General features: G+C 40.0%; 1 protein-coding gene across 3 annotated transcripts in view; it reads left to right on the top strand.

Moving 5' to 3' along the window:
- zbtb40 (zinc finger and BTB domain containing 40) overlaps positions 1-14,489 on the top strand; it is a 40,346-nt gene that overhangs the window by 14,155 nt on the left and 11,702 nt on the right. For all 3 annotated transcript variants that reach the window (XM_055659455.1, XM_055659456.1, XM_055659454.1), the window contains exons 8-12: positions 772-970; positions 2,455-2,591; positions 5,444-5,615; positions 8,961-9,383; positions 12,771-12,977. In XM_055659455.1, coding sequence (XP_055515430.1) covers positions 772-970; positions 2,455-2,591; positions 5,444-5,615; positions 8,961-9,383; positions 12,771-12,977 — 1,138 coding nt within the window. The remainder of the gene's footprint in view (positions 1-771; positions 971-2,454; positions 2,592-5,443; positions 5,616-8,960; positions 9,384-12,770; positions 12,978-14,489) is intronic.

Genomic DNA, 14,489 nt, shown 5'->3' with positions numbered 1-14,489 from the left:
TATATTGTATCTTAATAGTTTTAGATTCTTGATGTATTGGTAGATATGCTTTTGTTAACTTTTGTTAACCGAAGGTCTGGATTGAACCCAGGTCTCTGGCACTGTAAGAGAGCAGCACTACCAGCCCTAGATGCACCACTGCACCACCTTTTCCAGACACTCTGGCAAGAGGAATCTTCACCCCAGCATCTGTCCTATTAGCCTCCTTAGATATTTGTTATTTCAATAATATCACCCCTCATACTAGAGAATAAAAGTCAGTCTGCTTAACCCCCCCCCCCCCCCCCCCCTCATCCCCCCCTCCCCCCCCCCCTCCTTCCAGGAATCAACCTGGTAAGCATGTATTTATAATTCATTTTATTGTTGCATATTTTCAGCCGAACCTCTGGTACAAAACAAAATTAACCCCTTGAGAAACAAAACTTGTGATGTGTAGCTTTTGGTTCAATTTTAGTAAAGGACTGCAGTTTCAGTTGAATTGTTATTAATTTTCATTAAAGTCCACAGTGAATTCTCCATGAGTAAAATACAGCTGGTGAGTAGCAGCAGTAAACTTGACATTTTTTTTTCTAATCTTCATTAAATGCTCGGCAAGTAATTCCTCCAGTGCCAACTTTTGTTGTTGCTTTAGTTGCTATGATACCATACAAAGCAGCCAGTCAAAATGCAACGCATACTTGTAAGCACTGATGCTTCATTGTTAAAAGTGCATGTTGATAGGATACCGCATGTTAATATCATTTAATCTTTAATATGTTTTGCCATTGACAGAGAATTGAAGATCTTATTAATGAAAAAGATGTGGTGAATTGCACAAATAAGTTGATGGAAGCAGTGTTAGAGAAACAAACGCTGGCAGCACTCACTCTATGGAAAGTGCTCATCCGAATGAAAGAGGATGTGCCAAAGCTGTGCACCCTGCTGGATGAACTCCAAAAAGAACCAGATGGTCTCCGACTCATTTTATCAGGTGAGGCTTTTGTGCAGTGGTCCTGGAATTAGTACATTTTTTAAATAAATAACACATTTAATGTTAGAATTGGTGGCTCCTAAGTGCTTTAAAAAAAAAAAAACATTGTAAAATGAGTTGATGGCTTACAATAAGTGTGATTAAGTGTTAGAGTAATTGACTGGTATGTTAGAACCATCGTGGCTGGATATTGTAATGGGAACCTCTAACTATGGCAGCCTGTGTTGCATCTGTAAACTGTTTGTTTTTAGAAGCTTGCATAAAAGAGATTGCCTTATGTACCAGTAGAAACCTTCTGGTAAACATTTGAAAGTTATGCATTAACATGAATAGGAATAATAAGGCAAGAAAATATATCAAAAATGTAATTATGTTTCCATAAGTAAATGAATTAGGAATGAAATTTGATCGTAGCTCCAACCTCAATAATGAGGCGGTGTCATGATGGAATTGATGAAGCAGACTTTTCCCATTTCATTGATCAGAGCAATACATTGGGATATGAAACCATCACGACAAATCAGTGTCCTTTGAGAATGTTTTTACATCTATTAATGCAAGCCTACATAGACAATAAGGTGCAGGAGTAGGCCATTCGGCCCCTCGAGCCAGCACCGCCATTCAATGTGATACTGGCTGATCATCCACAATCAGTACCCCATTCCTGCCTTCTCCCATAGATACATAGATAATAGGTGCAGGTGAAGCCTAGGAAGTTGAGAAACTAATAATCTATAGACAGAGGCAAGTTATGGAAGCAGCTTTGTGCAGTTGTAGGTGGGTATAACTGCAACACAGATTACAATAACTGCTGTGTATTTGTAATGATGGCAGTTTTAGTGGAAGTTAGGGATTCTCATGTTTGCATTCATTAAAACTGAAAACATTGAATGTTATAACCCTCACGCTTTCTGTCGTTCATTTATGATTAAGATTAGTGTTATTCTTTACAGAGATAACATTAATGTTCTGTAGAAAGCAATAATAATTTAAAAAATATTATTGATCATTTATAGAAATAGCATTAATCATTAAGGTTCTGCAGAAAGCAATGAAAATTTTAAAAATATTTAGATGAGTGAATTTAAAACTACTTTTTAAAAATTTTCTTTGTCTGCCTGCTTCGATCTCTCATCTACCTGTCTGTCTCCCCTCTCTCACCTGGCTCCATTTGCCCACCATCATTCACCACTATAAGGTCCACCAGTCACCTTCTGGCCCATGCCACACCTCTCCCTCTCTCTTTTAGACTGACCATCTTCCCTCTACAATCTCAGTCCTGATGTCAGGGTCTCAACCTCAAACCTCTTCAGCTCCTTCCCCATCACAGATGCTGCTTGACCACCGAGTTTCTCGAGCAGGTTGTGTGTTTGCTATAGATTTTTAAATTACTGTTGACGCTGTCGGAAATTCTTTTATTTTCTGTTGATTTTTTAGCTCTGTTGTGGGGTAATTCTTCTCATTTCCCCCCTCCCCCTCCCCAGTGAGTGATGAGGAAAGTAAAGCCTTCAGTATTTTAAGAAAACACAGACGGTTGATCATCAATGGAATTGAGGACATCAGTCCACTGCTGGACTGTTTGGTACCTGGTGTAGAAAATCTTCCCGCTGAAACAATTGAGGTAATTTATGTTCACACTTTAATTATCTTGATGCAGAGGTTTATTGCATTTCCCATTACCTTAATACATTTGAACTACTTTGACTTGCACATATATATCACTGAAATCTCCTGTGAAGCATGCAAAGCATTATCTGTTGTTAGGTGAAAAAACATAATAAGCTAGGGATAATGTAATCAGTAATGTTTTTTGTAAGGAAATTGTTAATGTTATTTTCTTAATCAAATAGCAAAAGAAGCTGGTTTGGAGATCCAAATCTAAAGTATTAGAGGGGCATCACTAGCAAGGAGGTATATATGGTACAACATGTTTACGTAGGCAGATTCATTCGTCAACTTGACATGGCAGAATACAACTAGAAAAGCTGATACAAAAATGTACCAACTAAGTGTCAGAGGATTTGCAATGTTACAAACTGATATGCACAGACCCCCCCCCCCCCCCCACCACCTAGCCTATAAATTAGACTGAAGAAGGGTCCCGACCTCTCCATATTCTCCAGAGATGCTGCCTGACCTGCTGAGTTATTCCAGCATTTTGTGTCCATTTTTGGTATAAACCTGCAACTGCAGTTTGTTTTATATTAAATTAGATGCCACTTACCATTTGCAACTTTTTGCATTGTGGTTCTGGACACAATATTTTGCTAGGTGGCAGTGTTCTTGCAAGCCCATGAGGTATAACGCAGAGCAGGGGCTGACTGGTGTCACCAGACAGTTGCACACATAGAAAGGCTTGTCCCAATATACAACAGGCTTGAGAATCATTAAAAAAAATAATAATCTTAGCGTAATTACAATTATTTTTTTTAAAAGAAATAGCATGTAAAAAGCACACACCCAAGAACAGAATGTTTAACTAGCATAGTTGCATTAAACAATAGGCTTTTCTAATGATAAACAATTTCTATCATTCTTTAAATGATAGTACCTATGGCAGGTTCAGTTTGAGTCGGAGGACAAACTGGATTATCGTAAGCACCTGATTGATCAGGAGTTAGTTGGCCAAGATTGTCAGTGGCTTCTAGACTTGAATAAATAACTCTATCATTATCAAAGTGGAAGTAGGGTTGTGCAAACTCTTTGTGTGAGATTGCACATTCACTTTTTCAATGTTTAGATGAATGGCTTTGCAACATTAGGCCAATGTCCCTTCATCGTTGAAAATATTATGAGGTGTAAGTGAGGTTTCCTGCATGCATGGATTGTGTGCTTTCAGGGAGTGTTCCACCACCATCACAGATCCTGACAGATGTAAGTGAAAGATCCATCACCATCAGATGTGCTGATTGGTGTGAGCAAAGGTCTCAGCAGCATCACAAGAGTATCTGACAAAAATAAAATGAAATATTATTTGTACCCAATAACCATTTTTCCAATAGAATCTCGTGCATTTTTAAATTTCTGCATTTTACTGGCATTCCCATTAGTTTTGCGAGCAATTTCTAATATAAAAGCAAGTGCGTGTCTTTTGTACTTGTTGAATTAAAGGCTCTCTTGCTATCACGGGTGTGGGTTGCATTTGGTAAAAGTCCTTGCATTGTGCAAAAGTGAACTATATAGCATTTCCTGTATTTTGTATTTTGTGTTACAGTACCACATCAGTGTTGATAAAAGGCTGGGATTCTTCCATCTGTTTCAGTCAATTCCTGGGACAGATTCAAGCCCCATAATTTTTATGTGAAATTAATAGAGATATGCTTCTACATTTGGTGGGATAGTCAGACAAGAGGCAGTGACACAGCTAGCTGGGAGAGCCGCTGCCTCACAGTGCCTGAGACCCAGGTTTGATCTTGGGTGCTGTCTGTGTGGAGTTAGCAAGTTCTCAGTGAGACTGTGGGTTTTCTCTGGGTGCTCTGGTTTCCTCCCACATCCCAAAGCAGGTTTGTAGGTTAATTGACCTCTGTAAATTGCCTCCAGGTGTGTAGGCAATGGATGCAAAAGTGGGATAACATAGAGAAGTAGTGTTGTGAGATTCAAAATCACAAACGCTCTTGAGACAAATTCAGGCAAAGAAGTGTTTTTATTACGTTCATATTCTGCAGAATAGGTGCCTCTCCTAGGTCCCCTAGAGGCACACCGAGGATCGGGATGTCTTCTATCTTTATACATTTCTTTTCACTATTTTCACACCCATTGAGCTTCTTCCAATCATAACATAAAACCCAGATTCCCACGAGAACGTCGTGGAACGCCTACCCAAACTTCTACTGAAGTATTTCTATTGCTACTTTTTATCTAGAATTTCTCTCTGTTCTTTATATCGTTATTTTCTAATCTACTAGCAGTCTGGCTTCCGCTGACATCTTATTTCTTTCTAAGTTATATTTTTCTATCCCTAGTCTAAATCAACCTTGTCTATTAACTCTTTCCTCACAGTGTGAACGAATGACCAATGAACAGTGTGGTCTCAGTGGGCTGAAGGGCCTGTTCCCATGCAATATCTTGCAATCCCTTAATCAACTAGGAAACAGGGCAGCAAAGGGAAAAAATGGTGAACAATAATGCATTTCCATTAAAAAAAACCCTAAATTAATAGGTGATGTGAATCGATAGAGATCACATAATTGCAATTTCCACAACACACAGTTAACTGTCTGTCAGCTTCTGCAAAATATTATTATGATAAAAAATCAGAATAGTTTACATAATTTATACTAGAGTTATACAAAAATACAGGAGAATTAGTTCAAGGAGCTGAGTACTTATAGTTTATATTGACCTGACTACTAAATATTCAGAGCTGTGGCAAGTTGAGTATATACATTGAGTAGATTTTTGATATGCACTAAAAAATATTTTTGTAAATTCTCATGAATCATTTGCATGGTTTATATTTCTTCCCACTGTCAGATTTTGAAGAGCTGTTGTTTCAAGGATACTGCTGGTCAGTCACTAGAAAGTATTCTGGGCAAAATTCTAGAAGAACGACTCATTCCTGCCCTGGTGTTTTGTAAACTCTTGCATATGATCAGTGAGTCCCATCCGTCCCTTGAATTGGTAATGAAGACAATGGAACATGCAGGTAATTGTACAAAGAAGGGTTTGCGTTTAGATATCTTATGAGCATGGACACAAGTAAGATTTTTATAGTTTTGTCCATAAAACATTGTTATTTTACACCGACTTGCTTTGTACCTATACAGGTGCCATAAATAAACAAATTTACTTGGGTTCCAAAGTTGTCATCTTCAGGGATTGTAATGGTTATTTTCCATCTTACAAAGTTGGCGAAATAACTTTGATGCAATTGCTCTAACTTTCATAGATTTCAGAATGATTGCTTCTGTATCAGAGATATCTCAACTACTTTGTTATTTTTTTTATATGTCCTGACCTATAATTCTTAAAAAGTTTGGCATTCCTAACCTGTCATTGAGTGAACTTGCTAAAAACGTAATGCCTACTACTACTGTCAATTAAATAATCCCTTTAAGGACCAATTTTGAATCCACACCCACATTGTGGTTCAAGGCATAGCTTGTAAAATTACTCTGGAGTAAGCTCGTTCACAGCTTGTTGATCCACCAAGAATGATGCTTGCAGTATTTTGCTCAGCAATAATCAGCAATGATTTTTGAATTGCCTCAGTTTGTAACTTTTAAGATATAATTTCAAGAAATATCCCTCGGAAAAGCAGAAGGAAAATAAAGTAGTAAGAGTTAGAAATACTTGAATCAGTAGCACCTATGAGAGAAATAATGAATACTGTAGGTTGTTGGTTACCATGACGGTGAAAGCAGTTTTCCTCTCTGCTTATAACTTTTCAAATCAAACCTGTTAGAGAGATTAAATAGTAATATCTATATCTAAATTCAAACCTAGATTTAAGGAGCTAGCTAGTAGTTCCATTTCACCACTAAATGCAGGGTGAAATAATCATGAACATTTCATAGTCGTAGAGAGACATAGGGCATAGAAACAGGCCCTTTGGCCCAGCTTGTCCATGCTGACCAAGATGCCCAATCTAAACTAATTCCATTTGCTCACCTTTGTCCCATGCCCCTATAAACCTTTTCTATCCATGTGCCTGTCCAAGTGTCTTTTAAATCCTTCTCAGTTTTTAAATGTCTTTGTGCATTGTCTATTCTTCATCACAAAACTACAGCCACCCAGGCAGTGAGCTCTGTCGGCCACATATATGAATTATGTTCTTCATTGAACACTGACTATCAATCACAGCTTTAAGTAAAGAAATTACAATATAATTCTAGAATGTCATGTAAAAGTAGGGTTTCAAATTTCATTGTCAGATAAAGATAAACACTTGATTTTAGGAGTGACTAGACCAAGTGGGACCCATTGGGCCCTGTCCCCAACGCAATAATCCACTACTCACCCGTTCCCCCAACGCAACCCGTTTACACTACTTGCCTGTTCCTCCAAAGTAGCCCGTTCCCCCAACACAATAATCCACCACTCAGCCATAGCCCCCACGTTAGGCCTGGTCTCCCAACACAACCCGTTCCCCAACGTAAAATTCCACCACTCACCCGTTGCTTCCCTGTTACACGGGAGGGCTGGTCCCCCAACGCAACCCGTTCCCCTACGTAAGATTCCACCACTCGCCCGTTCCCCCAACGCAACCTGTTCCGCCAATGCAATATTACACTGCTCACCCATAGCCCCCTATTGTGCAGGATAGTTTAAACTTAAAAAAAAAAATGAAATTGCACTCAGATTTAATGTGATGTAGGTGCCACTGACAAGGCCACCTTTTGTTATCCAAATCTAATCGTTAAACTTTTCTGTGCTGGGTTAGGCCTGCAGATTCCTTTCCTGCAGGACATTTGCTGTGAAGGACTTAGTGTTCTGGGATAGAAACATTGTAGCCGGTAGGGCATTGTGACGTCATAACTGCCAGTGCAAATTTGAAGAAATCCAATTTTTAAATGTCACTTTAAAACAGGGATCGGCAACCTCGTTCTGCATAGGGGCCGGGACGCATGTCTGTGAGCGGATGGCAGGTCACCACTATCACGTGTTCACATAGATCCCGCCCCGCACGGCAGGCACCAAATCACGTGTTCACATGGATCCCGCCCCTTCGAGGACACCACCCGGAGCACTGGCCCTTAGTTACGGGCGCTCACAAACACGGCGTACCTACGGTCCATTGCCTTGGTACTGTCCTGAAGGCGGTAGCTCGAATACTCACACTCACTCGTCCCCGGCCTATTGACAACCCCGATCCCAGACACAGAAGGTGCACGGCCGTGCCGGCGGCTTTGCGCAGGAAGCGGTACAGCCAGAGTTCGGCCCCGCTCTGGCAATTGCGGCCGCCAGCGCAGGCCTCCTTGTGTCACCGCGCCTGAGCGCCTCGGGACCTTGAGGTACCGGAGATGAAGGAAGTCTGTGGGCCGGATGACTACGGAAAAAAAATACGCCTGCGGGCCGGATGATTTTGGGTTATGGGCCTCATTCAGCCCGGGGGCCGTAGGTTGCCGACCCCTGCTTTAAAACTTTTAAATCTCCCCCACCATGTCCCTCTCCTGACAACAGAGATCAGTAGCAGAGATCACATTGTGATGTCATTTTCGGTTTTCGGAATCTTCACGGCAGCTTGTGTAAATGAGATCCCACTGTGATTGGACGACTATGAGATGAGCATTGTGACATCAATACTGGAAGCTGCTAGAAAAGTCTTACTCTCACAGGCAGTTATTATTTTCAAAGTTGGCTATTATTAAACTTTAAATATCAACTTTAAATATCAATAACGTGAAATCTAATATTAAATGTGATACTGTGAAACTTGATACTGACCACCCCGGGAAAAAGCTGAGTAAAAGATTTTCGCGCTATTTACCGTTTTGGCGCAATTCCTTGATCTCATAGAGAGATAAACAAGACAAGACTTTTAGTATTATATAGATAGATAAATATGTGTTAAATAGTGATTTTCTACTCTTTGAAGTAATTTGTTAGATTGTTAAGTGTATATTGTAACAAAATGCATTTCAACTTCCAATTCTAATGCCAACTACAGAATAAATCCTCAAGTTTAATGCCAAATTATGAATAGTGTTGTATGTTTGGAACTGGGTCAAAGCAGCCAAATTCTTAACATAGGAATCTCTCCCTTCTGTTAGAACTGCCCTAATCGAGAGGTGAAAGGAGAAATGTGATTTTTAAACCCTGATGCCGCGTTCCCCAAGGAGCAATAACTTAAAATAAATACTGAGCAAAACTGTATTAGGAAGCTTAAACCTTTAGTCATTGTATTAACTTTTTACTGAGTGTAGGCAATAAATTAACTTTGCAAATTTCTGGAAATATTGTGAAAATAGTCTTACGATATTCCTATTTAGCAACCTAAAGAGTTTTCATGTTCTGAAAGTGTAAGCCAAATCTTTTTCTAATTTATTAGGGCTATTGAAAGAAGCAATGAGTGATCTGGAAGAGGATCAGAAGGAATATCCAATGGATCTGGATGAGAGAAGTGAGGAAGATGGGGATCACCCTGTTGGCACTGGCCATGTCAAGGAAAGTAGCGGTGATCCAGCAATGGATCCGATGAAGCCAATGCACAAACCCAGGGGAAAGCAGGACTTTTCCTGTTCTGCATGTGGCAAGACTTTCATGTTTAAATGTCGTCTTGAGCTACACCTCACCCGCTGTCGCAAGATTGGTCCACTTAAAACCGTTAACTGGGAGGAATGTGAAGAGACTAGGACTTCCCAAAAGAATTTAGAAAATCCCCGAGAAGATGTGCATGTTGCACCAAAGGGAAAGAAGAGAAGGCTGCCAGTATCTTGTGACATCTGCGGGAAGTCCTTTGCTCACCAGTCAGGTTAGAAAGCTCTGGTAATTCATTCAGCTAGTGCAATTGCCAGTCACAGACTCAAAGTTCTAAAAGATTAGTGTCAGTAGAATTAACGCTAATTCTATATATAATAATATTGCTGAAATAGTGAATCAATGTTTTGAAGAATTTACCGCTAGATTTTAGCCGATGCAAAGCTTGTCATTTCTCAACATTTGGAGAGGTTTTTCTAGTCGGTGTGGCAGTAGTATTTAATATTTTAAAAAGAATAGTGTTTACAGTTACAGGGGATACTTTATAACCTAAGATGCTGAGGTAGACTTGGGTGGGCGACGTGTGAAGCACTGGCTGTGTGCTGAATGATTATGACGATTATGAAAATTATGAGGATCTGTAATATTGGGCCTGAACAATTGTATTAATTTTGAGAGAGGTATTAGAGTTGAGCTGATATTAAGTAGCCCGATACCTGAAAACTCAGCAGCTACAGTGAATGATGTTTAAACATGCATTATCATACTGTTTATATTTTGGGGTGTTATATTTTGGGGTGTCAAATGCTTCTGCATTTGAAATGTTGATACAATATTGTGGATAACTTCATTTTTTTAATTTAGACTGGGTGAATCATAACAGTAAAATCGTTTCTGAGGATGTGTTTCTAAAATGCATTTGAAGATGTTTCCTGGAGTTATCCATCAGTTTAGTTTAGAGAGGCGGCATGGATATGGGCCCTTTGGCCCACCGAGTCCACCCCAACCATCGATCGCTCGTTCACACACGCTAATTCTATACAGTTCCTATACACTAGGGGCAATTTACAGAGGCCAATTAACCTACAAACGCCCACGTCTATGGGATGTGGGAGGACCCAGGGCACACTGATGCGGTCACAGAGAGAACGTGCAGACTCCGCACAGAAAGCACCTGAGATCAGGATTGAACCTGTGCTGTGAGACCGCAAATCTACCAGCCACACCACTGTGCTGCCCGGTTATCAATGATCAGGCTTGTTTCGTGTAAAGGAGCCTTTAGAAAGGATTTGTGCTGACAGCATTTGATAATTTAAGTCTGAAATTCAAGTCTTGAAACTAAAATCAGTTACATAGTACTGGGGTGGGAGTTGTTTGCTAAAGACAGATTGGACAATTGGATTAAAAGCTAATTGGAAAACATAAAAATTAATTTTATTCGCATTATACTTTGTATTAAGAAAAAATAAACTCGGTTGGAAACTGACCTAGCCAAAGTTAATTTGGGGTTAAGCATTGTATTAAACTCAAAGAAGGGCCTCTTCCAAGAAGACAAGGAAACATGGGGATTGGGAGAGCAATCAGGAAATATAACAGATTGTAGGATCTTTGAAGTTTATGCAAAAAGAGAGCTGCAAAGCTGATTATGAGCCCTATAAATGGATGAGCTGGGAGAAGTTGTAATGGGGAATAAGGAACTAGCTGAGGAATTATGTGTAAGAAGGAACTGCAGATGCTGGTTTAAACCGAAGATAGACACAAAGCTGGAGTAACTCAGCGGGACAGGCAGCATCTCTGGAGAGAAGGAATGGGTGACGTTCGAGACCCTGTCCCGTGAAGTTACTCCAGCTTTTTGTGTCTACCTTTAGATGAGGAATTAGACGGGAATTGTTCATCTGTTGTCCAAGTGGGAAATATAAGTACTGGGATACTGAGGGTAATTAATATTAGTAAAAGATGGTGTCTGTCCTAATGGTCTGTAATCTTAGGCTTTTAACAAAGAAAGTGGAAGCATCTGTAGGACTATTGCTGCATTCTCGATATTTTAGAATGGTCCCTATTGGATTAGTAACTAACAGGTGGGAGAAAATAATGAACAGCCTAATTCCAGGTGCCTGGAAAACATTGGGAACCATTTTTAAGTATGTGGTTGCAGGATATTAAAAAAAGAATAATATAATTAGACATACAAATCATGTTTGACAAATTGAATTGGGTATTTTGAGAATGTAATTAATGGGGGAATACTGGATGACATGTAGCCATATTTAAGTTAGCCAAGAGCAGATTGCAACGGTAACTATGTAGGGATATGGACCTTATCTTGCAAATTATGACAGAAGATACGATTCAGCCCATTGGGTGTACGTCTGCTCCTGGGAAGGAATCTCATCAGCCCAATTTTCCTCCCCTCCCATTTTTTTTTTAACTGCTGTGTCTGGCCATATTCCTAACTCAAATTGTGAAGCAGTCTGTAAGTCGGTGTGAAATAAGACCTGGACAACCCAATGTAATGTTAAGTGGTGAATGAGATTTGTTATTCACAAGTGTCAGGTAATGCTCATCTCCAACAGATGAGAGTCTGAGCACCAGTTGATTGATAATAAAGTTGATAGATATTCAACGGGGTTATCCTGCTTCTTCTAATCGAGTCCACAACACAAGATTAGAAATTGTTCAACCAGAGCTGAACACACTTCTCAGCATCTGCATACAATGGCGTCTTGCGCTTCTTGTGCTTCTTGTGTGTAATGGTGGAAAGATTTGTGGAAACAGGGCCGCGACGTGAACGCTCTTTCCTTGAGCCCATAATTTTGCTGAATCTTTCATTCACGGGGTCACCTTTGACATGCAACTTCCCTCCTCTTCATTCGTGTCTATTCTAATTTTCTCTATCTCTTCTCCTGCTGTAAGTAAATGTTGCACTTAACTAATGTCATTTGCTTGCATCAGTAATTCCTGGGCAAATGATTTCAGAAATTAATCATTATTGAATTTTCTAATAATACTGCTGTCCTCTGCTATTTTCATGTAAGATTGAGAGATGAGTTCAATAAAAGGAAGTAAGTGAAAGACTGGTTGAACTTGACAGGCTCAAATTTACTGAAGGTAAAGGTACTCTATTGACAAGCTGAGAGGGAGTGTGTGTGTGTAGTAAAACATAAAAATAATCTAAGCAAATAACAGTAAAAATTCAACTTGCCTACATTGTTATGCTTTTTGTTTGCGCGATCTAGGTGACAACAATTTGGCATTATTTTTACCATTCTAATTTAAGCAGTGTTGAGAATTAACCATGTAATGCAGCACTGGAGCTGTGCAAATGTTGCATCGGTAGATCAGGTAGCTTCTCTTGATCAAATAAAGATTTGTGACTGTTGGATTTCCTTATCATTTATAGATTGCCATTTAAAAAAAAAAGGTTTCATAGCATGTTGTTGCAGAATTTTAAATCCTTATGTTTTGGATGTTTATCCATGACCATAATTATGAAGGTACCAAGCACTGAAGAAGAACTACCTCCAGGCAGTTCTAAACCCAATTATATTATAATAATCCTGTGCACACATTGCTAACATGATGACGACATGATTGTCCCTAGCCTGCTTTATGTTATATATTAAATATTTAAAGCTTTCATGTGTTTCATGTTCCTCTGCAGGAATGCAATATCATAAGCGCTCTGATCACTTTGATGAGAAGCCCTTCTCCTGCAATGACTGTGGGGCAAAATTTGCAGCAAATTCCACGCTGAAGAATCACATGAGACTCCATACTGGAGAGAAGCCATTCTTTTGCAAACTTTGTGACATGACATTTGTACAAGCTGCTGCCTTGGCATATCACATGAAGAAAAAACATTCGGAAGGTATGAGTGCGAAAGCACTTAAAAGCAATGATGTTGTAATATTTTTTCATTGATACTCCAATTCATTTGAAGTTGTCTCCCTAACTCTTTACTGAGGTATCCGTGCCACTGTTTGTGACATAGAGTTGTTCAACGTGAAAACAGGCCACGTGGTCATAACCGTCTATGCCGACTAAGACTGAGCTTGTCCCATTTGACTGAATTTGGCTTATTGGCTGGACATTTTCTATTCATGTACATATCCAAACATCTTTTAAATGTTGTAACTGTACCCTCTACAGATCCCTCTGGCAGCTTGTTCCATATTCCCACCACCCTCTGCAAAAAAATTGCTCCTCAGGCCTCTTTTAACTCTTTCTCCTCTTATCTTTAATTTTATTGTCTTGTTTTAAACTCTCCTGTGAGGAAAAGACTGACTGTCCACCTTATCTATACCCCTTATGATTTTTTTCCTACCTCTTTATGTCAGCCCTCAGTCTCCTACACTTTAGAGAATAAAATCCCACCCTATCCAGCCTTTCCTTAAAAACTCAAGACATATAGTCCAGGAAACATCCCAGTGAATCTTTTCTACTTAATAACATTCTTGGATAGCTGTGCGACCAGAACTGAACACAATACTCCAAGTGCAGTCTCACCATTGACTTTTACACTTGCAACATGATGTCGATAGCCTGAATGATGAAGGCAAATAGGCACATAAACTGCAGATGGTGGTTTACAAAAAAAAACATGAATTGCTGAAATAACTCAGCAGGTCATGCAACATCTCTGGACAAAATAGATAGGTGACATCTTGGCTCACGACTCTTCTTCAGAATGATTTGGTGTGGGGGGGGGGGGGCTGCCCTCAAATTCACTTGAACTATCTCTTACACCTCTCTTCCCTTCCATGATCTCTGACTCCATCACAGGGTACAGACTATCCATTGACATCTACTACAAACCTAGCAATTCCCACAGTTCTATTCCCATGATAGGGCTTTCCCTTCCAGGATATCCGAGATGTCATCTTTCTTTGGTAAATGTGGTTTCCCCCTGCAGTCGTAGATGGATCCTTCATTCACGTCTCCTTGGTATCCTGTTATTCTGCTCTCGCTCCCCTCCCTCCAGACGGAACCAGGATCGAGTTCTCATGGTCCTCACCTTTCATCCCATCAACCTTCACCCACAACACATTTTTCTCCGACACTCCCGTCACCTTGTTTGCAATTCCTTGGTTCACTCATATCTTCCAACCCAACCCCAGGCACTTTCCCCTGCAACCACAGAAGATCCAACACCTGTCCCTATACCTCCTCCCTAATCTCCATCCATGGACCCCTTCTAGGTACTTTCATGTGAGGGGGTAGAGATGCAACTCCTTTAATGTGCACCTCCTCAAAACTCATCTATTGCACCCGGTGTTCCTGATGTGGCTTCCTGTACATTGGCAAAACCAAATGTTTTTGCTTCACCGAACACTTGTGCGCAGTCTGCCAAGGCCTATTGGATCTCCTGGTTGCTAACGAT

This window comes from Leucoraja erinacea, chromosome 30 (assembly GCF_028641065.1).
Source record: "Leucoraja erinacea ecotype New England chromosome 30, Leri_hhj_1, whole genome shotgun sequence".
Lineage (NCBI taxonomy): Eukaryota > Metazoa > Chordata > Chondrichthyes > Rajiformes > Rajidae > Leucoraja > Leucoraja erinaceus.
The sequence above is the reverse complement of the archived record's forward strand: the minus strand, read 5'-3'. Positions and strand labels throughout refer to the sequence as shown.